General features: G+C 43.3%; 1 protein-coding gene across 6 annotated transcripts in view; it reads left to right on the top strand.

Annotated features, from left to right (window-relative positions):
- TBC1D4 (TBC1 domain family member 4) overlaps positions 1-24639 on the top strand; it is a 95379-nt gene that overhangs the window by 47969 nt on the left and 22771 nt on the right. For 2 of the 6 annotated variants that reach the window (XM_083501070.1, XM_083501073.1), the window contains exons 4-11: positions 2317-2421; positions 4230-4362; positions 7576-7667; positions 8060-8170; positions 9748-9870; positions 13794-13868; positions 15736-15962; positions 20756-20905. In XM_083501070.1, the coding sequence (XP_083357196.1) occupies positions 2317-2421; positions 4230-4362; positions 7576-7667; positions 8060-8170; positions 9748-9870; positions 13794-13868; positions 15736-15962; positions 20756-20905 (1016 nt within the window). The remainder of the gene's footprint in view (positions 1-2316; positions 2422-4229; positions 4363-7575; positions 7668-8059; positions 8171-9747; positions 9871-13793; positions 13869-15735; positions 15963-20755; positions 20906-24639) is intronic. The other 4 variants (XM_083501071.1, XM_083501074.1, XM_083501072.1 and 1 more) reach the window with 2 other exon arrangements.

Raw genomic sequence — 24639 nt, 5'->3', positions numbered from 1 at the left:
AAACAAACTCACCTGTTGTTCTTCGGATGTTGAAAAACCTTCCCAGGGAAGAACTAAGAGTAAATAACCTAACTGACAGGTACACCAGTTTTAAGTTTTAGGGTTTCCCCCCTTACACACAGTTGTCTCACTTACTGTGTTGTGGTAAGAAGCAACCCTGTGGTTACTTTCACTCCCTTAGTGCTGGAGAAGGAAAGAGAATCGTCTGCTTGCTTTTGATTCATTTTGATTTTTTGATTCATACGAATTTCTGCTCCATTTCTGTTGATGTCTGAAGTCCTTGCACTTCTCTTCTGCAAGGACTTTATGATATAACCAAGGGGGATCCACAAGATGATGTTGGACTACAACTTCCATCTGCTCTGGTCAGCATGACTGGTGATAATGTATGGGAAGAGCTATAGACCAGCAGCACGTGGAGGGTTATAAACTGCTGGCAAAACCCCATAACCCCCACTGAGTTTCGTAGGACTTAACTCACAGATAGGCATGCATAGGATTGCAGAATGAATACCTTCCTCCTTTAAACTGTTTAGTGTGGTCAGTGCTGTTCTTGGCTTCTTAAAATCACTTTATTTTTCATGTTTTCCATTTTACTACAAAACTACTTCAAGCATAATCATCATTATTTTATTATTTATACCCTGCCCATCTGGCTGGGTTTCCCCAGCCACTCTAGGCAGCTTACACCATATATAAAACATAGTAAAACATCGAACATTAAAAACTTCGTGATACAGAGCTGCCTTCAGATGTCTTCTAAAAGTTATGTAGTTCTTTATCTCCTTGACATCCGATGGGAGGGCATTGCACAGGCTACCAAGAAGGCCCCTCTGCCTGGTTTCCTGTAACCTCACTTCTTGCAGTGAGGGAACCACCAGAAGACCCTCAGAGGAGGATCTCAGTGTCCGGGCTGAACGATGGGGGTGGAGACGCTCCTTCAGGTATCCTGGGCCAAGGCCGTTTAGAGCAGGCATCCCTAACCTTTGGCCCTCCAGATGTTTTGGACTACAATTCCCATCATCCCTGACCCCTGGTCCTGTTAGCTAGGGATCATGGGAGTTGTAGTCCCCAAACATCTGGAGGGCCAAAGGTTGGGGGTGCCTGGTTTAGAGCTTTAAAGGTCAGTACCAACACTGGCCCATAAAGAAGGCTGATCGCTGAAGATTTGATGCTTTTGAATTATGGTGCTGGAGGAGACTCTTGAGAGTCCCATGGACTGCAAGAAGATCAAACCTATCCATTCTGAGGGAATATCAGACCTGAGTGCTCACTTGAAGGACAGATCCTGAAGCTGAGGCTCCAATGCTTTGGCCACCTCATGAGAAGAGAAGACTCCCTGGAAAAGACCCTGATGTTGGGAAAGATGGAGGGCACAAGGAGAAGGGGACGACAGAGGACGAGATGGTTGGACAGTGTTCTTGAAGCTACAAACATGAGTCTGACCAAACTGCGGGAAGCAGTGGAAGACAGGAGTGCCTGGTATGCTCTGGTCCATGGGGTCACGAAGAGTCGGGCATGACTAAACAACAACCAACACTTTGAATTTGCTTGGAAATGTACTGGGAGCCAATGTACCAAGACCAGTGTTATGTGGTCTCGGCAGCCGCTCCCAGTCGCCAGTCTAGCTGCCACATTCTGGATTAGTTGTAGCTTCTGAGTCACCTTCAATGGTAGCCCCGGGTAGAGCGCATTGCAGTCTCGGCCGGCGTACCAGATGAGCATACACATTTTATACACGTACCATTGTATACAAATAAACACTGCATGTGACCCATTTCAACTCCGGCTGAGGCTGCCGCCATTTTCATTTTGTATGCTGGGGCCTAGAAGTCAGGAGCTATGCCAAGTAGAGACTTAACCATTTCGGATCTTCTCATGTTCCCCTCAGAAAGAAAGGACACACATCATTTTGGGGTCCTTGATTCACAGGGCTTTGGGGGAGTGTCATAAATGTATACTGAGAGGAGGAATAGGCAGTGGAAGCAGAAACAAAAGTCAGAAAAATGATCCTGACTCTTCAGTGTAGTAATTCAAAATAGTGATCTGTTTGCTTTGTTTCTTTTTTGGAGATTGTGTTGGAGCAAGGAGCATTGTATATTCAGAAATGTTTGTATATATTTATACGCTCTCTTTAAAACAACCACAAAAGGATCATGGTTTTTCTATCTATGTGCTTAGGAAGCACTATACAGGAAAAGTAGGTTTAGTTACTCCTGATTTTTTAAAAAATGCTAGAGTCCTAATGATCGGTAGTTGATGAGCATCAATTAATTTTTTTCTGTATGTTTAGCTTTTCGTTTTATTTCTCTCCAGGGCATAAGACACATAGATCACTTTGGTTTTATTTGTCGGGAATCTGCGGAACCTGGGATCAATCAGTATGTTTGCTATGTGTTCCAGTGTGCAAGCGAATCTCTGGTAAGTCACTACTGTTTACTGTATTCTTCCGTTCATCTAGTGATTTGTATCTAAACTTCAAAAATGTGGTAAGATATTTGTGTTCCCTTTTTTTCTTTTTTTTTTCTTTTTGGACAAAGGCCAAATCCATAGCGTGATCTCCTTGTGACTCTTAGTTCTGGACAATGGGGGAGAAAGCAACACAGGCTTCTAGTCTTTGTTTTCCTTCCCACATCCTTGTGGCAGTAATTTCATGTGCCGGGGCACATTCGGCAGATATTTCATACCCATTTTGAGCAGGGTAATGAAGCACAGCTCATCTCCCTTTTCTCTTCACCAAGATATGGGCAGCGACATCATCACAAGGCCAGGAGGAAAGACCCTGGGATTCAAGAGTCTGATGCTGCAGTAGCAGGGGAAACCCCAGGGGGGGAAACCCCAAAGAAACCCCAACAGTACCCACCCAAAGTACTATAATCTTAAAAGATTTTAATAGCTGCCTTCCCCCCACGACCAACACCCATAGTTGCAAAAAGGGTATCGCTTGTTCCGGTGCCTGATTGACAGTACATCCTACATGCCTCACAAATAACTTAATACACTAGTTTATGCATGCACAACTGCCTTCGGAGCTTCTATATCGGCAGGACAGAATTTTATTCTGTAATTTCAGTTGGTGAGAATGGCGCCAATTGTAACTAAAAGCTGTTTTGACAGAAGAGTCAGAACAGAAATCTGTGCCTAGGCTCCTGTGCCATTTAAGGCTTTGAACAGTTAGGATCTAAAGGATAAAGATGATGTGATCTTTGGAAAGAGAAAATTGCACAGCCACCAAATACTCTGCTAAATCCATAGACGAGGGCCTCGCTTTCCTTGCATGGCAAATATTCTTCACAAGAAAGCTGTGGAAGCGTGTCCAAATGCACAAAAAGAAGTTCAAAGTACACTAGAAGCTACTGTAAAAAGCGAATCTTGTTCCAGATTTTTCCAGACTTGAGGTCTGGCTTTCTTAAACGGCACAACATAAAATATAGGAAGGGAAAGGAGATACTGAAAGGCTTCTTTGCGGGGCATGAAAATGGATTTGAATCTCTATACCACTTGAGGGGAAGCCTTGTAACCTCTGACCTTTTTCCTGACAGAGAATGCAAAGTTTGCCCCCCTCTAACGTGGGAGAGTGTGGGAATTTTGCCTGCCTCTATTTGCGATTGTGTCGGGGGGGGGGGGAGCACGGCCCAGACTGCCGTCTGGAAACAATAAAAGCTGGCGAGCTGTTCAGTTGGTTACTAATAAGTTGGTAGCTTGTCTTCAGCTCCTTTTAGTCCCACTACATAAAGGCCCAGTTCTCTAAATTAAATTCTATCCAGGAGTAGGATTTAATAACTTCATTATGCTTATTGGAAAAGTTAAGTTTCCGATCCCTATTATCAAACAATTCAGCTGTGTTAAAAAACAAAACAAAACACAAGAAAAACGGCACTTGTGTTTTTTAAAAAAATAACAGCGACCCAAATGTGAAACAGAGCCTGCAAAATCAGTCTAATTTTAACAACCCATTTAAATGAAAATAGGACACAGGACACTGGCAGATTCTTCCACAGACGCTGTAGTGAAATGAAAGGGTTCTTAGCCATTGTGTAACTCCTATTCATTTCTGTAGGAGCATCACCTCAATTTGCTGTGCTTTTTATTTCTAATGGTAACTCAGTGGTTTGCTAACTAGATTGAAAATCTAGTGTCTGGTTTTAAATATGTATGTATGTATTTTTGTGTAACTGGTATTAAAATGCACGCATAGGATTCATTGGATTTTAATCCTCCCTTTTCAGGTGGATGAAGTGATGCTCACTCTCAAACAAGCGTTCAGCACGGCTGCAGCCCTCCAGAGTGCCAAGACTCAGATTAAGCTGTGTGAGGCCTGCCCAATGCACTCGCTGCACAAGCTCTGCGAAAGGATTGAAGGTAGTTGTGAGCCCTTGCTTGCTTTCTGAATCTGGAGCATTGTGCTTTGCACACAAAGGTGCCACGGGGCTTTGTTTTGCAGTAAGTCAAGCTTGTTTGCTTAGGGTGCCATGCTAAGTCTTCCAGTGTCCGTAAACGCCTGGTTAAGGCTGTAATTTACGTTAGATTGCCTTGCGTATGCCATACCTGTGAGGGAATATAACTTAGCTACCCGGACTCTGAGATCATCTTCTGAGGCCCTCATTCGTGTGCCTCCTCCTCAAGAGGTCTGGAGGGTGGCAACACGGGAGCAGGGCCTTCTCTGCAGTGGCTCCCCGTCTGTGGAATGCTCTCCCCAGGGATGTTCACCTGGCGCCTTCTTTACACACCTTAGGCACTAGGCACAAGCCTTCCTTTTTAACCAGGCCTTTGGATTATCTGATTTACATCCAATGCCCTTTTAAAATGTGTTTTTTTTTGGGGGGGGGCTATTAGGTTGTTGTTTTTATTTTTATTATATATTTTGTGGTTATAGGGTGTTACAGTGGTGCCTCGCAAGACAAAAAGAATCCGTTCTGTGATTCTCTTCGTCTAGCGGTTTTTTCGTCTTGCGAAGCAAGCCCATTGACGGATTAGCGGATTAGCGCTATTAGCGGCTTTTAGCGGCTTATCTGCTGATCGGATCAGCTGATAAGCGGCTTAGCGGCTTAGAAAAGGGGGGGGGAGGAAAAAAAACCCGCAGGAACTCGCAAGACATTGTCATCTTGTGAAGCAAGCCCATAGGAAATTCGTTTTGCGAAGCACCTCCAAAACGGAAAACTCTTTCGTCTAGCGAGTTTTCCGTCTTGCGAGGCATTCGTCTTGCGGGGCACCACTGTATATAAATTCAATAAGCAACAACAACTGCTTCTTGTAGATATTTGGTTCTGTATCAAGAAGGCCCACCCACCTATTATAGGCCCCCTTCCTGTTATAAGGTTTTAGGATTCCTGTCACAGCCATAAATAGGGCATGTGCCAGATTGTCGCCTCTTAAAGGAAAGGAAGAGGGGCTGAATCCTATCCAAAAGAAGAGCTCTGCAAAATCAGACCGAGGTCTAGCTAGTCCGTTCAGTGGTGGCTAGAGAGGTTATTTTGCAAAACCCACACAACAATTCATGAAGGCAACAGCTTGTTCCCTACAGACCACCCAGTGGTGCCTCAGAAGTCAAATGGAATCCGTTCTGGAAGTCCGTTCAACTTCCAAAACGTTTGGAAACCAAGGCATGGCTTCCGATTGGAACGTTCGCAAACCAGAACACTCCCAGGTTTGCGGCATTTGGGAGCCAAAACGTTAGACTCGCAAGGCATTCAGGATCCAAGGTACAACTGTATTTGGTATTCTGAAATATATGGAGGGGTCCATTTGGTTCCTACCCTGGCTGGTCATTCCACCTGAACAGTGCTATTTTCCTATATATTTGTTTGATGTCTATAAAGGCTCATCCATACTTCCTTTTGTGTTGTGTTTCTAGGCACGGGTCTAGTATTGTTGTTTTTGTCTTTGTGCTTTCACCAGGAAAACCCGCATCTTAGCAATGAGAGAAGAAACACCCTGCTGCACCCATAGCAGTAAAACCGGGCACCTTCCTCAGCCCCACCTGCAACAAAACCTGTCTCTCCCATATCGGTCTCTACAGTGCTGTAACTCCAATGGTTTGACCACCCCCAAAGGCACACTTATATATGGTCTCGTGAACAGACGGATGCCAGCATACATACCACCGAATCGGGGCAAATGGTAGTCAGTGGGAAACCCGATTGCCGTTTGCTCTGCTTCAGCGGTGAAACATGGGTTTCCCCGTGGGAAGCACAACATGGACCCTGTGCCTGGAAAGTGCAGAGCAAAAGGAAGTCTGAATGAGCCTTAACTCATCCTGGGCAACAATTTCCATCAAAAGGATGACTCACACATAAGAACACGATATGGAAACCTTATTCAAAATGGAGGCCGTTGGAAGCTAGTCACTGTACTGACAGCACGACAAGGCTACCCACATGGTACTCCCCCCTCCCCCTAGCCCAAAATAAAGCTTACTTTCTTCTATGCTGGCATGTGTTTATACCAGAAGTACATATTTAGTTGTCAGCTCCCTCTGGTGGGCAAAGAAGTGTGCCAAGTCTGTGCAAGTGCAGCCCGTGACTTAAGCTGATGCTTTCTTTAAGAAAAGAAAGAGCTTTGTCTGGGGCGGGGAGCGGGTTGGCAGGTTCTGGAAGAGTGTATGTAGGACCTATAATCACCTCTCTCGAGAATGACTGACTGATTGAACGCTCAAACTGAAATCCTGTGGGACGCCTGGGTTTTGAAAGGGGTACGTCCTTGGCCTTAAGAGAGAAGAGGGGGGGGGGAACCCCACAGCTGAGTTATGATTCTGCCCTTGAGCAAGAAGAACGCATGCAAAACAACAACAACAACTTTGCATTGATTTAGCTACGCCAACAGCTTAAAGAAGATTTCTGTCACATGTGGTGGGTGGGTATTTATTTATTTTAAAAAAGAACTGATATATCTTAGAAAACTGTGCTTCAGTCGATAGAGGCATTCCAGGTAAAAGTAGGTACCTGACCTGGTGGTATGCTTGTTAAATTTTGTTAAATATTGGGTACCAGTGAAGGGGAAAGCCCACTTCATAGTGCCAAGAGGCTCTCGGAGCAGCCGAGAAAACGTTTCTCAAACAAAATCTTTATTAAAATGTGGCACACAGACAGAAATCACATGGTGCTCATATGAAGGAGGCAATTCTGGCTGTCATCCTAATATGTCCCTGGTGTCATATCAACTCCCTCTCGAATCCTCTGAGGCAAAGCAGTGCATCTGAGAAGATGGATCTCACTTGGCACGTGGCAGAGGCCATCTTCTCTTGCATCTGAAAAAGAAGGCCTCCATAAGATCATGAAGTCTAGTGCCTAAAACCACATAATCACATCACTGATGGTTAGTTCTCTTTACCCGCTTGCTTGTTTGAGACCCCCCTCTCCTCTTAAATTAAGAATGTAATAAGACTGAATTTGTAAAAGTTGTGGACCAGAAACTTTTGTTTTTAGCATAAAATCTGGGCTTTCTTGACATTATCATGACTTAATATACTGCACATTATTCAGTGTTAATGTTCTACAACAAGTTTGGTGAGATGGTTTGTCAAATAAATATAACTTACCTGATCAATGTCTGCCTGCCTCTCTGTTGTTTTTTAAGGTCTTTATCCACCAAGAGCTAAACTTGTGATTCAGAAACATCTGTCCTCTCTCAGTGACAATGAGCAAGCTGACATCTTTGAGCGTGTGCAGGTAATAAACCGAACCGGTTGGCATTCATTCTCTGGAACGGGACTACAGGATCAAGTTGTTAGCTCAGAGATGCCAAGAATCAAAAGTACATTCACAAATGTATACTGTACTCCAAAGGCTTGTTAAACTGCTGTAAGCCGCCCTGAATGACTGGGAAAACCCAGTCAGATGGGCAGGGTATAAACATTATTATTATTATTATTATTATTATTATTACTACTACTACTACTACTACTACTATTACTATTATTATTATTAAGTTATGAAATGAATTTATTTTGATACTTTATTTCTAGAAGAATGAATTTTCTATTGTTTTATGAAAATCAAGTTTAACCAGAATTGCAGATATCAAATTTCCAAAAATATATTGCTTATTTCCCACCTAACAGAAAATGAAACCCGTTACTGACCAGGAAGACAATGAGCTGGTGATCTTACACTTGCGACAACTGTGTGAAGCTAAACAAAAGGCTCACGTGCATATTGGAGAGGGCCCAACGGTAAGGCTCTTTATCCTGATTTGTCGTTTAGTGATGGCGGAAGACATCTTGGAATATGAACCCAAGTGCTTCCCATCACCATCTTAACACCTTTCTCTGGGGCTGCAGCATACATCTGAGCATACATTTAGCTTAGTCCCAGTGAAATCCCTCTGAGTTAATGTATGGTCAGGCTAGTCAACTATGGCACTTTGTGGCAGTGGTTTCCAAAGGGCAATTATGTGTTGTGCCAATCAGTTTCATTGGGTGACCCTAAGCTCTAGCCTTGTGAGAGAGGTAGGGAACTCTAGTCTTGGGGTGGGACTTGCAAGTTGATTTCGTTTTCGGAATAAGGAAGATGGTGAATGATAAGTACCATAGTGTAGAAATTATTGAGCGACCATCTTGAGCATTACAAGAATAGATTCCTTTAATGATAAACTGCCTCTTGATTGAAATATTGTTAAGGCAGCAGTTAAGTTAAAAACTTCACTACTATGAAACAAAACTTGATAATAAAACCCAGCAAAAGTTAACTATGCCAGAGCAGTTAAACCAGGCTTCCTCAACCTTGGTCCTCCAGATGTTTTTGAGACTGCAGTTCCCATCATCCCTGATCCACTGGTCCTGCTAGCTAGGGATCATGGGAGTTGTAGGCCAAAAACATCTGGAGGGCTGAGGTTGAGGAAGCCTGAGTTTAAGCCCTATTCAGTATTCTTTGCTCCTGTGTTGACAAGTCCCACCTACAGCTTCCCAAAAAAATGTTTTTAATGTGAACGCCTATATCAAGGGAGCATGAGCCTTCATATTCATGCATGGAGACTTCCTGGAATCTGAAACCCTGGCTTTGCTTTTGGCGAATGAATGGCCAATGAATGGGACCTTTTGATTTGCTTTGGGGTTGCAGTACACAAAAAAAGAGTCACTACTCCCCTGTGGCCCAGCCACAATCCAAATTGTTTATAGCAACAACATCAAGAAGTCAGTGACGAATTTTGCACCCCTGGTGGTGTATCTAGTTTGACCTGGTTTCCTTAAAGGTAAAGGGACCCCTGACCATTAGGTCCAGTCACGGACGACTCTGGGGTTGCGGCGCTCATCTCACTTTACTGGCTGAGGGAGCTGACGTACAGCTTCTGGGTCATGTGGCCAGCATGACTAAGCCGCTTCTGGCAAACCAGAGCAGTGCACAGAAACGCCGTTTACCTTCCCGCCAGAGTGGTACCTATTTATCTACTTGCACTTAGACGTGCTTTCAAACTGCTAGGTGGGCAGGAGCAGGGACCGAGCAACGGGAGCTTACCCCGCTGCAGGGATTCGAACCACTGACCTTCTGATCGGCAAGTCCGAGGCTCTGTGGTTTAGACCAGCACCACCCGTGTCCCTACCCGCGTTTCCTTACGTTGCACTAAAAGCCAAAATGTAGCATGTAGAAAAACTTAATGCAACAGCACCCTGCAAATTTTAAAAGGCAACATGAGATAAGTGCACTTTTTTCTGTTTTGCACTTTGTATATCTGTGGGTCAGTTTGGCAGGGGTACATTTGCGTTGTCTTCTGTAGGCAACATTGATGACAAAGCTTGCCTTTTTGTCTCAGCAGAATGCCTCCAGCACCACAGTTCCAGAGAACGCAGCTAGTGGTGGCAGATTCAAACTTGACATTCTGAAAAACAAGGCCAAGAAATCTTTGACCAGCTCTCTAGAAAACATTTTCTCAAGGGTAAGTTGCTCAGGAGCGAGGACTCCTGGGATGTAATTCTCCATAAGATCATTGTAACCTTTTGGATATTTGATTAGATTCTTCCTTGACAAATTCTACCTATTTGGGCCTATTCTTTTTTGCATCCCTCTCTTGAAAACTGAAATTTGTGTTGAATTGTACAGATCACCAATAATTCATTAAGTTGTCTTTGCAACAACTACTACAGAAATAAGAATTAATTTCAGTATGGCAAATGGTGGTCTGTTGGGGGTGCTGGTATTTTGCCTGTTGTGAATGTATTGTGCCCTACAGGAATATGCTTCTCTATTTATTTATATCACAAAATTTATATATTACTTTGTAGTTTGTTTGTTTTTTAAAAAAGTGATTTACAAAAAGATAAAACCAATAAAGCAGATTTTTTTTTTACAATACATTAAAACTTGCAACAAGTTTAAATGCTAAAACAGATTAAAATTCACACCAGCTTTTCTAAGCATCTGGGTAGACTTGACTAAACTTCCAAGTTATAAAAAGGTTGATAAAATAATTAGCTTCACACAAGTTAATACCAATTAAAACTTGGTTTAAAATCATGTGATCTGCAGAGCTCCGGAGCCAACTTTCTGAGCTGACGCCATCTTAACCGGAAGTCACTAGAGATTCGACTTGACTAAATAAGAATGTTTTTAGTGGATTCAAAAAAGAGTTCAGTGAATCCACCTGCTTGATATCTATAGGCAGAGAGTTCCAAAGTGTAGGTGCTGCCACACTAAAGGATTGGGTTCTAACAAATGTGGAATGGGTGTTATGGGGCACTTGTAGCAGTGTTAATTCTGCACATCGAAGCGATCGAGTAGGGCACATAAGGGGTAAGGCAATCTCATAGGTACACTGGTCCAAAGTTGTTAATGGCTTTAAATACTAACTTTAAATACTAACTGGGCCTTGAACTTGGCCTGGTAGCCAATTGAACATGGGTATTCTATGCCAAGGGATGCGGCTGGCACTGTGGTCTAAACCACAGAGCCTAGGGCTTGCCGATCAGAAGGTGGGCGGTTCGATTCCCCACAACAGGGTGAGCTCCCGTTGCTCGGTCCCTGCTCCTGCCAACCAAGCAGTTCAAAAGCACATCAACTAGGTTTGCAGAAGTGCCATTTTGTGAAGAGATTAAAAGTGGTAGAAGATGAACAACAGACAAAGCTACCATGCAATGAGACACCCGAAATGTATTTAGTTTCAAAAATAGACAAAAGTTGAGGCTTCCACAGTTGCAAGCTCATATCTCAAGTGCTGAGATATGAGAGGGAAGGGGTTGTCTGGCAAAAATTGTTTCCAGTTGACTGAATAAATACAATCTATTAAACTCCAGGTTTCATAAGTATAGCATATTTCTCTTGTCTTCAAAGCATGCCATACTCTGTTTAGGGTAGCTTATGAACAGTCAGCACATTTTTTTGAACATTGAAAGGAAATCTTGATGCTTTCCTGAAGCAAAATCCTGAGCCTCATAAGAATTTCATTTATATCTCCTGCTGTTTTGCTGCCAGATAAATATTTGCTTCACTTAAAAAGAGTTCTGTTCAACAGGCCTTAGTAGGTATAGCACCAACGCTCAGTTACCTTGCAAGGTTAATGACAAATGGAGGTGTCGTCGTTAAGGGTCACTTCTGATACGTCTAACCATGAAACTCAATTTTGGGATGAGAGCACAATGGCATCCAAGTTCGCACACATGGCTGTGGAGGGTGGGATTTGCATGTGTCCCAGACGTTCCTACCATTCCTACCCAGATGTTTCTGGTTGCCTACTGAAGTTGAAGCAGCCCTCTGTATTAAGCCCCATGGCTTGGATCCTGTGCTTCACTCCCATTCACAGAAGGGCTTTTGAAGCAACAGGATCCCGCTGGCAAAAAGAGAGAAGGCAGTTTCATTAAGTACCGTTACTGCACCTTCTATGCTGTTCTGGGTGTAGTGTTAGAAACTCAGATCTATTAACTAGGCACCAAATAAATAATAATAATAATAATTATAATAATTATAATTATAATAATATTTATTTATACCCCGCCCATCTGGCTAGGTTTCCCCAGCCACTCTGGGTGGCTTCCAACAAATATTAAAATACAATGGTCTGTTAAACATTAAAAGCTTCCCTAAACAGGGCTGCCTTCAGATGTCTTCTAAAAGTCTGGTAGTTGTTTTTGTCTTTGACATCTGGTGGGAGGGCATTCCACAGGGCGGGGGCCACTATCGAGAAGGCCCTCTGCCTGGTTCCCTGTAACTTGGCTTCTCGCAGTGAGGGAACCGCCAGAAGGCCCTCGGCGCTGGACCTCAGTGTCCGGGCAGAACAACGATGGTGGAGACGCTCCTTCAGGTATACTGGGCTGAGGCCATTTAGGGCTTTAAAGGTCAGCACCAACACTTTGAATTGTGCTCGGAAACGTACTGGGAGCCAATGTAGGTCTTTCAAGACTGGTGTTATATGGTCTCGGCGGCCGCCCCCAGTCACCAGTCTAGCTGCCGCATTCTGGATTAGTTGTAGTTTCCGAGTCACCTTCAAAGGTAGCCCCACGTAGAGCGCATTGCAGTAATCCAAGCGGGAGATAACCAGAGCATGCACCACTCTGGCGAGGCAGTCCGCAGGCAGGTAGGGTCTCAGCCTACGTACCAGATGGAGCTGGTAAACAGCTGCCCTGGACACAGAATTGACCTGCGCCTCCATGGACAGCTGTGAGTCCAAAATGACTCCCAGGCTGCACACCTGGTCCTTCAGGGGCACAGTTACCCCATTCAGGACCAGGGAATCCTCCACACCTCCTTAAGCCAGGGTTGCAGTTGCCAAAATGGAATGTCTGCTTGCCATTCGGGGGCAAAGCAGCTCTGAAGTCTTAGCTTTCAAATGATGGGCTTGATTGTGATTAATTCTCATTTAAAGATCTGGGAAGGGCGGATTACAACCTTGAGTTCTGAGAACTTAAAAAAGAAAAGTCACTTGATTCAGGGACAGTCCACACACACACACACACACACACACACACACACACACACACAGAGGCTATTTCCAACCTCTTTTTCTTAATGGCGACTGCTGTTGCTCAGGCTGCACAGAAAAAGCATTTTGGTTCCTGAAATTCATTCCGATTGTACAGATAAAATATAACTGATAGACTTCTATAAGATGGGGTATTTGTGTGTGAAAACAGTCCAGATCCAATGATGCCCAGGTGGTGTAGACACCGGGCACCATCCTGGTGCAAGTGGTTAAAAGGCAGGTGTAAAATGCGCCTGGCGCCTAGCTAATTTCGGACACTGTCTGGATGGATCCCTAACCCTGTGACATAGAATTTCAGGAGTTTAGTGACAGGAAAGGGGGAGTCAATGAAAATTGCCTTCCTATCTGTTCTCTAGCGGGAGAATCCCATGAACAGATTTCTGCTTATGGGATCAGAGGATTCGAGACTGTGTCCTTTTTTGACACATGAATGCACTAGAGCACGTGTAAATTGCACAGGATTTCAGTTTTCAAGTAAGTGTGCCAATTTGGGGTTGGTTCACAGCACGTTCCAACTTGGATTTCTTTATCAAGGATATTTCTTCAGCATGGAATTAAATGGCTTGCCTTTCAGCACTTGACAGCTATATTGGTACAGATAGTGCTAGAAGCACATTCAAGCACCCCAGCACATTCAAGCACTCTGTGCTATCCTTGCCAGCTTCTCCAAGGGAGCTACAAAATGGGAAAATTCCCAAATTCAGAGGGGTCCACAGGCTGCTTCTGGGCTCTGCAGGCTGTCGCTGAGCCGTTAACGCTCCAGGCGAAATCCTTTTGTGAATTGTTTTCCTGGCTCCCTTGTAGCCGAAAGTAAGCTGCTGTTTGTGAATTGCAGAGAGTGGGGAATGGGATCTTAACAGGTGGAATGCTTTGTTGTTATTCCGTAGGGAGCTAACCGAATGCGCGGCCGGTTGGGGAGCGTGGACAGCTTTGAAAGGTGCAACAACCTCACTTCTGACAAAGTAAGTAACGGGCTTTGCATGCGTATGGGGTGGGGAATAAAGTGCAAAATTATGCTGGATATAGGAGTTTATTTGGGTTTTCCTTTTAAAAAAAAAACTTGTGAGAAGCTCACTTTCTGATAGAATTGCTGATTATGGTTTGCTGACTATTTACTTTTACAGGCAAAACAAAACGATAAGTAGCCTTGAAAACTGCCCCTTACCTTGTAAGCTTATGGCTGGTTAGAGTCACTGCCTGGCAACCCAGCAGGGAAGGAGGTCTAAACTGGAAGAGTTAGACATTTGTGGCAAATCGATGGTTTGGGGAAAAAACAAGGAGCAGTGATGCAGGGCCGATATTTTATTTCTTGGTGGAAAACATTCCGTTTCATAAATTCATTAGTCAAAAACAATGGGTGCCAACTGCAAATACAGTGGTGCCTCGCAAGACGAAATTAATTCGTTCCGCGAGTTTTTTCGTCTAGCAAATTTTTCATCTTGCGAAGCACGGTGTCGGAAAAGTTTTGGAAAAGCTTCAAAAATCGCCAAAAACCTCAAAAAAGGCTACCACACGGCGTTCTATGAGTTGCTCCTCGAAGTCAAGTCACAACTGTATTAACGGTGTTAAGAAAAAGGAAACAAACTTGCAAAAAACGCAAGACGTTTTCGTCTTGCGAAGCAAGCCCGTAGGGAAATTCGTCTTGCGAAGCAGCTCAAAAACCGCAAAACCCTTTCGTCTAGCGAGTTTTTCGTCTTGCGAGGCATTCGTGTTGCGGGGCACCACTGTACATATTAGGAAAGGCTGAGTTTTTAAGCTTGGTTTAGTAAACACAAGTAAAACAGAAGTCTGAATCAGGTCATTCTCTAGGGCACAGAGGTGGGGAACTGGCCCACCTTCCATGGGGCAAAAATATTTGGGCTTGAAATGCAAGGCCAGTGGAGGGGGTGTCCTGGAGAGAGGGCTCCATTTGGCCCCTGGGCCTCAGGTTCCACACCACTAGTGTAAGAGGATCTTTAGTTAGCTGAGTTGGTTAGAGCCGTGGTGCTGATAACGCCACGGTTGTGGGTTCAAGCCCCATATGGGCCGGCTGCATATTCCTGTATTGCTGGGCGTTAGATTAGATGACTCTCAAGATCCTTACCATCGATTCTAAAATCCTACTCGCTTTTATGAGTGTAAACAGAATAACTCATTGCCAATTGGAATGAAAACTACTTAGGGGAAGTAAGCATGTAAAGCAGAAAAAACCCTATGAAAGCCCTTGTTTATCCCAGTTGATACATGTCTCTTAAACAATGACCTTTTAAATCTGTCATCCTTTGCCGTTAGCCTGCCTGTGCAGCATGTGTAAACAGCTCGTCGTACATTTCCATTGATTTCCTCTTTTACATAGCAATTCCACACACACACACACACACACACACACACACACTATTATTATTATTTCTCCTCCGAGAGATGTGGAAACAGAGCGGTTCTTTTGACTTCTAATTTTCCTGTTGCTCTTAATGCAGCTTTTTATTAGCAGATCCCTCTTCCAGGAAAGAGCTCTGACAGGACAGGAAATCTGTACACGATAGGCCGAGAAAAGAAGCCAGTTTTGATTGGAACCCGGGCTTGAAAATGTAGTAGCAGTGCCAGTAAAGTATTCGGATTCTTTTTTGCGGTATTGTTCGCGAGAGGTCATGGCAATTCCAGGGGCAAAGGATGTTTGGCATAGTTTCTAATTAGCATACAATGGGTTTGCTTTCGTTTTTTTTCCGCCCAGGAGGAGGAGTCTCAGTTTCATCTCCTCTCCTGTTAACTTGCAGGGATTACTCTGACATTCACTGCGTAGTTATAGGGTGTAAAAGGGGCGATTCCTGACTGTGGCTGAACTTCTTCCAGGAATGCTCTTCGGGGGAATCTCCTTCCACGACGCCCCCGGCTTCTCCCATATCCTCTGCTTGGCAGCCGTTCCCCGAAGAGGATTCCGATTCTCCCCAGTTCAGGAGACGAGCTCATACCTTTAGCCACCCACCGTCCAGCGCCAAAAAGAGGATTACTTTCCAAGACGGAAGGTCTCAAAGTGTCAAGTCTCCTCTCCTGAGACAGAACTCTGTGGAGCATGGCAGGTGAGTTTTGAGCCAAGCTGTTGCATAGGAATCGTGTAGGCTTGTCTGGATATCTTTTATTTCCCCATTATTACTTTTTGATGGAACAAGGGTAAGAATCTTGGAATAGTTGCCTGGGTTTTTCATTCTATCTCAGGCAACCGGAGAGTAACAGTTTACAGCATATATCTTCAGTATATTTTACTCAGCAGTAAGTTCCAGTGAGTTTAGTGAGACTTCTTCCTGTATAGGGCTTTGCATCCTACAAATAGAGATTGAGTTGTTGTTGTTATTAATAAAAACACTTGCATTCGATGGCTGTAAAATATCTGAAGCAGTTAGATGCTTGTAATGATGATGGTCGACATTTTATAAATCAGAAAGCAGCTATAGCCAGCCAATACAAATATGGGTATATAAAGAGCTGCTCTTTGGACGTGGCTCACTCTTCTGCGCAAACCTCTTGAAATGAACGGAAGATGCACAAAAGCGATTGGACCCACTGATTCCTGGACTTTATTTATGTAAATCTTTAAGGCCTTTAGTGCTTTGTATAAAGTAAAGTAACAGTTTTGTTTAAAAGAAGGTTTGCCTTGTTTTTTTTCTAGAGTGGTTCAAGTCTTGTGCTTTGTTGCAGTATAGATACCTTTCTCTTTCCACCATTCAGGGATTTACAATACAATGGTTTTATTTCAGACTAACATATTGAGGGTGCTTTTCTATCCCAAAATAACTCTCAAAGCAGCGTAGAAAAAATATACTTTTAATTATCTTGGGAAAAAATATTACTATGTAAGAAGAAGCAAACATTGAACAATGAGGATTTTAAGCAATGCAAAAGCAAAATCAGCAACAGAGCTGTTCTGGCACCTCTCAGCCAGCAGAGGGGAGCAGAGACATAGCTCACCTAATCTCAGAAGGACATAGACTAAGTGTAGTCTTTTGATACTGGAGGAAGAGGAATTCCCAACAACTGCACTTCTAAAAATGGTGGGACAAAGGGAGGATAATAGGAGCAGGTGGTTCTTTAACTTCATTCCCAACCTATTTAGGAAGTTACAAAATTACCAGTACTTTTGGATCAGGCTTCAAAACAAGCTGGAAGTATTAAATAATTTCTGAGTGACACATTCGCAAAAAAAGGCGCCCCCTTTCATTCTCTCTGGCCACTGCCTTCTTCAGTGGCTGCAGCTTTTGAGCAGTCAACACACAGTGCATTGCTGCCGTTGAACATGGATGTGGCCAAGGCATGTAAGACAACAGCCAGAGCCTCAGTACACTTTGACTAGCAGGCAGTGTCGCCATCCAGATATTGAATAATTCCTATTCAACAGCTGCAATGTTTAAGATGTGGTCCAGTACTTGGAAGAAAGTCTCATTGAACATGTAAAGGATTGCACCTTAAGTGTCCTTAAATGCCTTCAAAACTAGAAACATAATAAGTTCAGTTAATTTAGGTGGTTTTGTTCGTAATCCTAAGCAGAACTTCCCCTTGAAACTGCACAACACCTTACCTTCATGGAACAATGTGCAGAGGTGAATTGCAGTCCTCATGAGCCTCCATTGCAGACAGTGGCCATGCAATTTCAAGGAATCACAATACACTATGTTCTGACACCCACTCTGTCAGGCCTGCTGAGGAGATACATGGTGGTGCCATTTTAACTCTTAGGAGGGTAGGATGAAGGCTTGGATTCCAAATACTCCCATAACCCCCCCTGAACCATGTAGCCTTAATACCAAGTCACTTTGTAAATTAATTGAGATGAGAAGATTCATGCAAAGAATGAGCTGGGTTCAGACACCTCTAGCTGAGATTTCCCCCCTAAAATCTAGGGTAGAGAAAGCAAGCATTTTCCAAGTGTTTAATGTACCAAGCCTTATTTTACTGTATTTCTCTCTTGAAATGACTGAGACGACCATTTATTCATTTATTTCTAATTGTACAGTCAGCCCCACAGCCAGACCAGTTGTAACAGCAGCCCTTGCGGTTGAGATCCTTTCTTATAGAGATAGGTAATCCATTTTTCCCAGTTAGTGCTAATTAACACCATCGCCAAGTTGAGCTTCCCTTCATCCAGTGTTTGTGACCGGATCCACAATGGATTGCAGTGTGATTGAAGCCAGTCAAGTTGTTTCATCCCTAAAAGACTGGTATCAATCTTGGCCCGTTAAGCAGGTTGCTGCAGCTCTGTGTAGTAGCCACTTTCCAAACTTTCCAATGAATTGTCCCTAGTAGTAAGTCTTCTTGCCAGCAGGAGTATCTGTTGCTAATCCTCCCTTCTGTGTCCATGGTTAGTTGACACCTCTCAACACCCTCTTCTGGCAGTTTGTAGCTTGTCAGCAAAGTGACCTTGTCTTTTGCTGATAAATTTCATGTTAGGTTGCTCTCTCCACCCCCCACCCTCAGACACTAATCATTACGATGCTTCGGTGAAACAGGAAACTTGAACAATAATTGTGTTAGACTTGCTGACAACATTTCTTTGCCCATTGCTGCAGAGCTGTTGACTTTGCTTGCTCAGCAAGTCTGCTAGTCAAAACAGCAGCTCTTCAACACTTTGATCATAAGTTGCTTTTGTGCACGTGTGTAGACTCAAAAACGGTCGCCCCAGAAATATTTGATGGCGGAGGCTTGTAAGGATTCACCTTCTAACAGCCTGAAATAATTCTGACGATACCTAAGTTTTTCCACCAACTCTAGAACACATTCATTTTGATCGACTCCATCATTTTGGAATCTATCACTGTAAAATAACTGCATGCTTTGTATCTCTCTACCCCCCCCCCCCCCGGTAGCATCTTTCTGCCCACTCCAAATAATATTCTGGTGTAATGTTGTTGTTTTTCTTGTAAGCCTGTACCTGAAAACAAGGTGGCAGTGTAGCACTTTGCAGGTACATTGCAGAAGGGGAAATCGTAAGTCAATATGAGTTGATAGAAGCCTGATCATAAGTAAACTAGTAACTGAATCTATTACCGTATTAGCCCAAATATAAGCTACACCCGAATATAAGCCACACCTTTAAAATTCTTGGGGGGGGGGGAGAAATAAAAGACAATACCCGAATATAAGCCGCTCCCTTAAAATTCTGCAGACACTCACACCCGTAAACGACAAATGTAGAAGAAAATCTGTAGCACTGTAAATGCAAATAAAAAAATCAATACTGCACTGTAAAATATGGGGAAAGCGACGAATGACATTAGAATTAATTGCACAACAGTCTCAAACTTGCAGATCAGCAATAAAACTTTTTTTTTTGTTCCGTTTTCCCATATGTCTGTTTCAGCAGCAATATGGTAAAAGCCAGTTTTTGTAAGGTTGTGAATTTTAAGCCGCACTTTAACTTTTCACAGTTGGGATGGGGGGAGGAGTGTGGCTTATATTCGGGCCAATACGGTAAGTTTGAATAAGAGAAAATAAAAAACGGGCAGTTGTCCTGGGGACATAGGGAGCCCCTCTATGCTGCCTTACTTTGAAGATGCTGATTGTTAGACCTGTGACCTTTTGCATGCAAGGCAGGCGACCTCAAACTGAGCAACTTTCCCTTTCCTGTTTTGTGTTAATAGTTGAGATGCTGTAGGCTGAAGTACTGAATAAGCAGTTGCCACCACAAATGGCAGACGTGCACCCAGCATCTCCCATATGCCCCCTTGTAACATGTAGCAGAACTTCCTTCTTGTCCGAATGTCAGGCAATGGATAAATTCTAGGCGACGTTATAGGAGGAGAAAGATGAATTAAGGTGTGGTGGGGTGTTTTTGTCAGGATTGTGTCTTCAGTGGTGTCTAACCTTCCTGTTGGAATTACTGCTCGCGTGGTGTTTCTTAGTTCCCAGTATGTCACAAGACTTGCAGCTTCTTAAGTTTTAATGAAAGCTGAACCTTTAGGGTCTAGTACAGTGGTAAGGGAAAGGGAAAGGGACCCCTGACCATTAGGTCCAGTCGTGACCGACTCTGGGGTTGCGGCGCTCATCTCGCTTTTTGGCTGAGGGAGCCGGCGTACAGCTTCCGGGTCATGTGACCGCCATGACAAAGCTGCTTCTGGCAAACCAGAGCAGCGCACGGAAACGCCATTTACCTTCCCGCCGGAGCGGTACCTATTTATCTACTTGCACTTTGACGTGCTTTCGAACTGCTAGGTGGGTGGGAGCAGGGACTGAGCAACGGGAGCTCACCCCGTCGCTGGGATTCGAACCGCCGAACCTCTGATTGGCAAGTCCTAGGCTCTGTGGTTTAACCCACAGCGCCACCCGCATCCCTACAGTGGTACCTCGGGTACAGTACTTAATTCGTTCCGGAGGTCCGTTCTTAACCTGAAACTGTTCTTAACCTGAAGCACCACTTTAGCTAATGGGGCCTCCTGCTGCCGCCGCACCGCTGGAGCACAATTTCTGTTCTCATCCTGAAGCAAAGTTCTTAACCCGAGGTACTATTTTTGGGTTAGCGGAGTCTGTAACCTGAAGCGTCTGTAACCTGAAGTGTCTGTAACCCGAGGTACCACTGTATATCCCTGAAAGGGGGAGGAGGGAGTAGTTTACCTTAACTAGATGTGCAGGTTGAGGGAATGTGCTGCCAAGCACATGACTCAGTTTTTCGGCTTCTTTAAATGCCCCCCAACTCAACTTCAGCAAAATTTCGTGGTGCATTAAACCTAAAGTGCACCTAATTTTCACAATGTTACTGTAATAATGGCAATTACAATTCAGGTCTTGACTGAACCTCTTACATGGTGAGTATGGAGTGTGGGACCGCTTTAAAATGTTGTACTGAAACTCATTTGCTACGCTTTTTCTTATCGCCTGCTGTCAGGCTGACAATTGCCCGACGCGCTCGCAGTGAGAGTGAATCATCTGCGCCGTCGAGTCTCCCTTCTTCCTTCTCTGCCCCATCTTTCCTGAAAAGCTTTTACCAGAGCTCAGGAAAACCGTCTCCTCAGTCTGAAAATGAGCTCCCCCAGAGGTGAGAACACTGGTTTCTGCCTGGCCTGCAAGTTTGCACTTCTTATGCAGCCAGCTTGCGATAAGGAATTTTTGCCACTCGCTTCTAAGTGAGATACTTCACTTGTTTCGTGAAAACCTGTGAACAGAGCGTTCTTTGGAAATGCCTGCGGAGGGTTACAGCACAGAGATCTTGCATAACTACTACACTGTTTTCTAACTAATGCCAAAATAATGTAAAAAAAGAAAAGAAAAGAAAGATCAACATTGCCAAACCCAGTAAGTGCAAAATCATGAGGTTTCTAAATATACTGATTGTTGTTTTTCCCCAAATGGAATATTTTTTTTAAAACCCTGCATAAATCTGTATATGACTTTAAATTATTCCTCTAGACAATCTCTGCATGTCTCCCTAGTGTAGTCTAGTACAAGACTTGGATGTGGAAGCACTTTTATTCCTCGAATAAAACGGATTTTCTGTCATCCTCAGCACCCCATCCATAGACATGGGAACAGTCTTGTTCTGCCACACAGAACGGTTGTAAAGTTCATTTGAGGAGATGATAATGAGGAGGGCATTTTACACTACACACTTTGAAGTGTCTCAGATTTTTAAAAATAAAAACCTTTACTGCTGAGTTATCAATGTAAATAAAATAACCCAGGGACCTTTAAAAAAGGAGAGAAAAAATGGCAATGTTGATGATATTAGTTGGTATTATACTAATTAGCTGCTTAATCGTGTGCTGTATGGCAGGGGCAATGTGAAGGCTGCCCATGTGTGACTAACATTGGCATGCTTTTGTCGTTTTTAATGCTTTAAATGAGGAATATAATTTGCACTGGGCTGCTAGTGCCTGCTATCAGGGAGGCTTGTTATAGGCTGTGTGAACTGACCTCCCTTTGGCCAACCAGGATATTTGCATTTTGAAGGCACCCAGTCACTGGTACGATTCAACTGCTGCAGCTATGTTTAGATTCCAGTACACAATGACACAAACTATACAGCAAGTGTGAATTTCCCTCCACTTTCTGAGCATGGCGATGAAGGTTTTGGGAAGCCCCAGCGCATGAGGAAAGCATCCAAAAGTAACAGTGGTACATCTCGTTGGTGATGCACTTGAATGGCTTCAGAATTGTGATTTCACCACTTTTGCTGCTCGCGAAAGTGTAGGCAGTCTGCAGACCCTGATGTGGAGGATATTGTGCTTCGGCCTACTTGTAATGTCTCTGTTTGGATTTTATTTTCACTGAACCAAAGCAATGTTCTACTTAACTTGAGGTCTACAGGCCCAGCAGAGTGTCTACTGGCCCCAGCCTGTGGCCTTCTGTCTCGGGTACCGTTCTTTGCCAAACTGGCTTGTGAGTGTGCAAGAAACTTTGGACCTGGACCCAAAGAGTCGAGGAGGCTGGTGGTGCACACTGATTCACACGGAATTAATTGGCTTAGCAGGATTTTCAGCGAAGAACAGCGATAACCGTAGTTGAGAAATATCACGGGGCGGTGTCTTTCTTTCCTGCTAAACCCAAATGTCACCCTGCAGACCATCTTATTAGAGTGACAATGTTTGTCTGATGCAACCAAAAATTATTATTTAACCATATTATATAACTTAAAATGTGATTAAATCTGGAGTACATCTAGCCAGCATCTCTTTCACGCCAAGTTCATTTGCTTTGAAACTCTCATCTCAAGATTTTTCAGCTGTGGCGACTTCAATAGCAAACTGTTACTCAGATCTCTTTATTTTGCAAGTTTAAAACCGCAATGAGCTTTTAAAACAATAAGTGTGTGTTAGCATTCTGGTTGATACAGATTTTAATAGGAGCAACAGTGTTGTTTCTGATTTTAAGCAGTTAAAGCACTGTCATGGCTGAAGGAGGCAGCAGAACTATTAAAACTACCTTTCTAATGGAAGTGCCTAAATGCCACAGGCAAAAGAAAAGCATTCTTTTCTGTGTGAGGAATGCCTCTTATAAGATAACACGTATCGTGCACGTGTCTTTCTTTAAAATTTACTGTAGGCAACTATATGCAGATTTAATTGATCAACTGTATCTCCTAAATTAGTGGACTAAGGCTTCTTTAATCTGGCTATAGCCCTGCTTTTAAGAGGTTCCCTTTTTATCTGTGTTATCTTATAACTATTAGCTAAAATCCACCTACCTGGCGGGGGAAACCTTTTACTGTTCTCATCCTGATCTTGGCCTCTTTTTACTAAATATTTCTGTGGGGAGGAACATCTTGGCCTCATCTTCCTAGCTTAGTCGGCAGAGCACGAAACTCCTACTCTAGGATCCTGGGTTCGAGCGCCACGTTGAGCAAAAGATCCCTGCATTGCAGGGGATTGGACTAGATAACTCTTGTGGTCCCTTCCAGCTCCACATTTCTTTTATTCTATGGCCTCTTATTGCTCCTACCATGCATAACAGGTTATCACTGTCAGTGACTGACTTTAAAAAATATATATATAAATTTTATTAGTATTTTCCACACAACAACAACACAAAAAATATCGAAAAATAACAATACACAAAACACAAAAACCGTTAGTGACCGACTTAAGTCATGAGCACTCCAATTCATTGACTGGCCAGCTTATTTACAAGTTATATATGTAATTGTAAAGCTGTTGAGTTTCTTAATATTTCAGACATTTCATCATTAGCAAATCTATCTGTCTGTCTGTCTGTCTGTCTGTCTATCTATCTATCTATCATCATCATCATCTAGGGCTTAGGTTTTTCTTCTTGCACTTTTAGGGCAACCAGGAAAATTGGATGTGTGGTCTTGTGTAATTCAGAGTAATACAGTAGTAGATAGGTAGCCGTGTTGGTCTGCCATAGTCAAAATAAAAAAATTCCTTCCAATAGCACCTTAAAGACCAACTAAGTTAGTTCTTGGTATGAGCTTTCGTGTGCATGCACACTTCTTCAGATACACACTGTGTATCTGAAGAAGTGTGCATGCACACGAAAGCTCATACCAAGAACTAACTTAGTTGGTCTTTAAGGTGCTATTGGAAGGAATTTTTTTATTCAGAGTAATACAGAGAGAGATAAGCAACATCATAGTCAACCCATCAGAGGATTAAAACTGATAGGAATCTTTCAGCCTTAGGACACATTAGTTAAAGGCGTAAGCATCTCAGCAGCTCTTTTCTATTCATCGGGTGGGTGTGTTTTCATTTTCAGCTAACATCAGAGGTACACAGGCGAAGGCGTGAATTTCCCTTTTAGTTTTCTGCTTTCCTTCAAAAGAAAGGAGAAGTTGAACTGAAAGCAAAGCTGAGAGACAATGCAGATTTTTCATATGCTGCAGCTCTAAAGATTTACTTTTGGGTGAGTTACGGCTTGCGGGTTAAAACTCAAAAATGCTCCATTTGTGAACAAAATAAGGGAAATTATCTTTGAAAGACGGTTGTGGAACTGTGCTACCAAGAAATCTAGAGCTTGTTGCTCTTGTCGCTTAGGAAATCCCCTGCATTTATTTGGAGAAGCTCAATGCTTCTGCTGATGAAACTGGAAGAAGGAATAGAAAAGGGCTTTTGTAATTACAGTGTGGTTTTGGTACCAGATCGTTCTAAAAGAACCTTTTTTTTTCATGTAAAAGTTTGCAAAAGTAGAGGCAAACTTCACACGATCTCACAGCTGGCTAAATGGAGACTGGGTTCAGGGCCAACCAGGTAGTTTTAAGTGTTTTGCTAATTTCTTTCTAATGTTTCATAACTTATCAGCAGCTTAAGAGTAAAAATG

Source organism: Podarcis liolepis, assembly GCF_965112155.1.
Source record: "Podarcis liolepis genome assembly, chromosome: 4".
Classification (NCBI taxonomy): Eukaryota; Metazoa; Chordata; class Lepidosauria; order Squamata; family Lacertidae; genus Podarcis; species Podarcis liolepis.
This window is presented reverse-complemented; position numbering and strand designations above follow the sequence as displayed.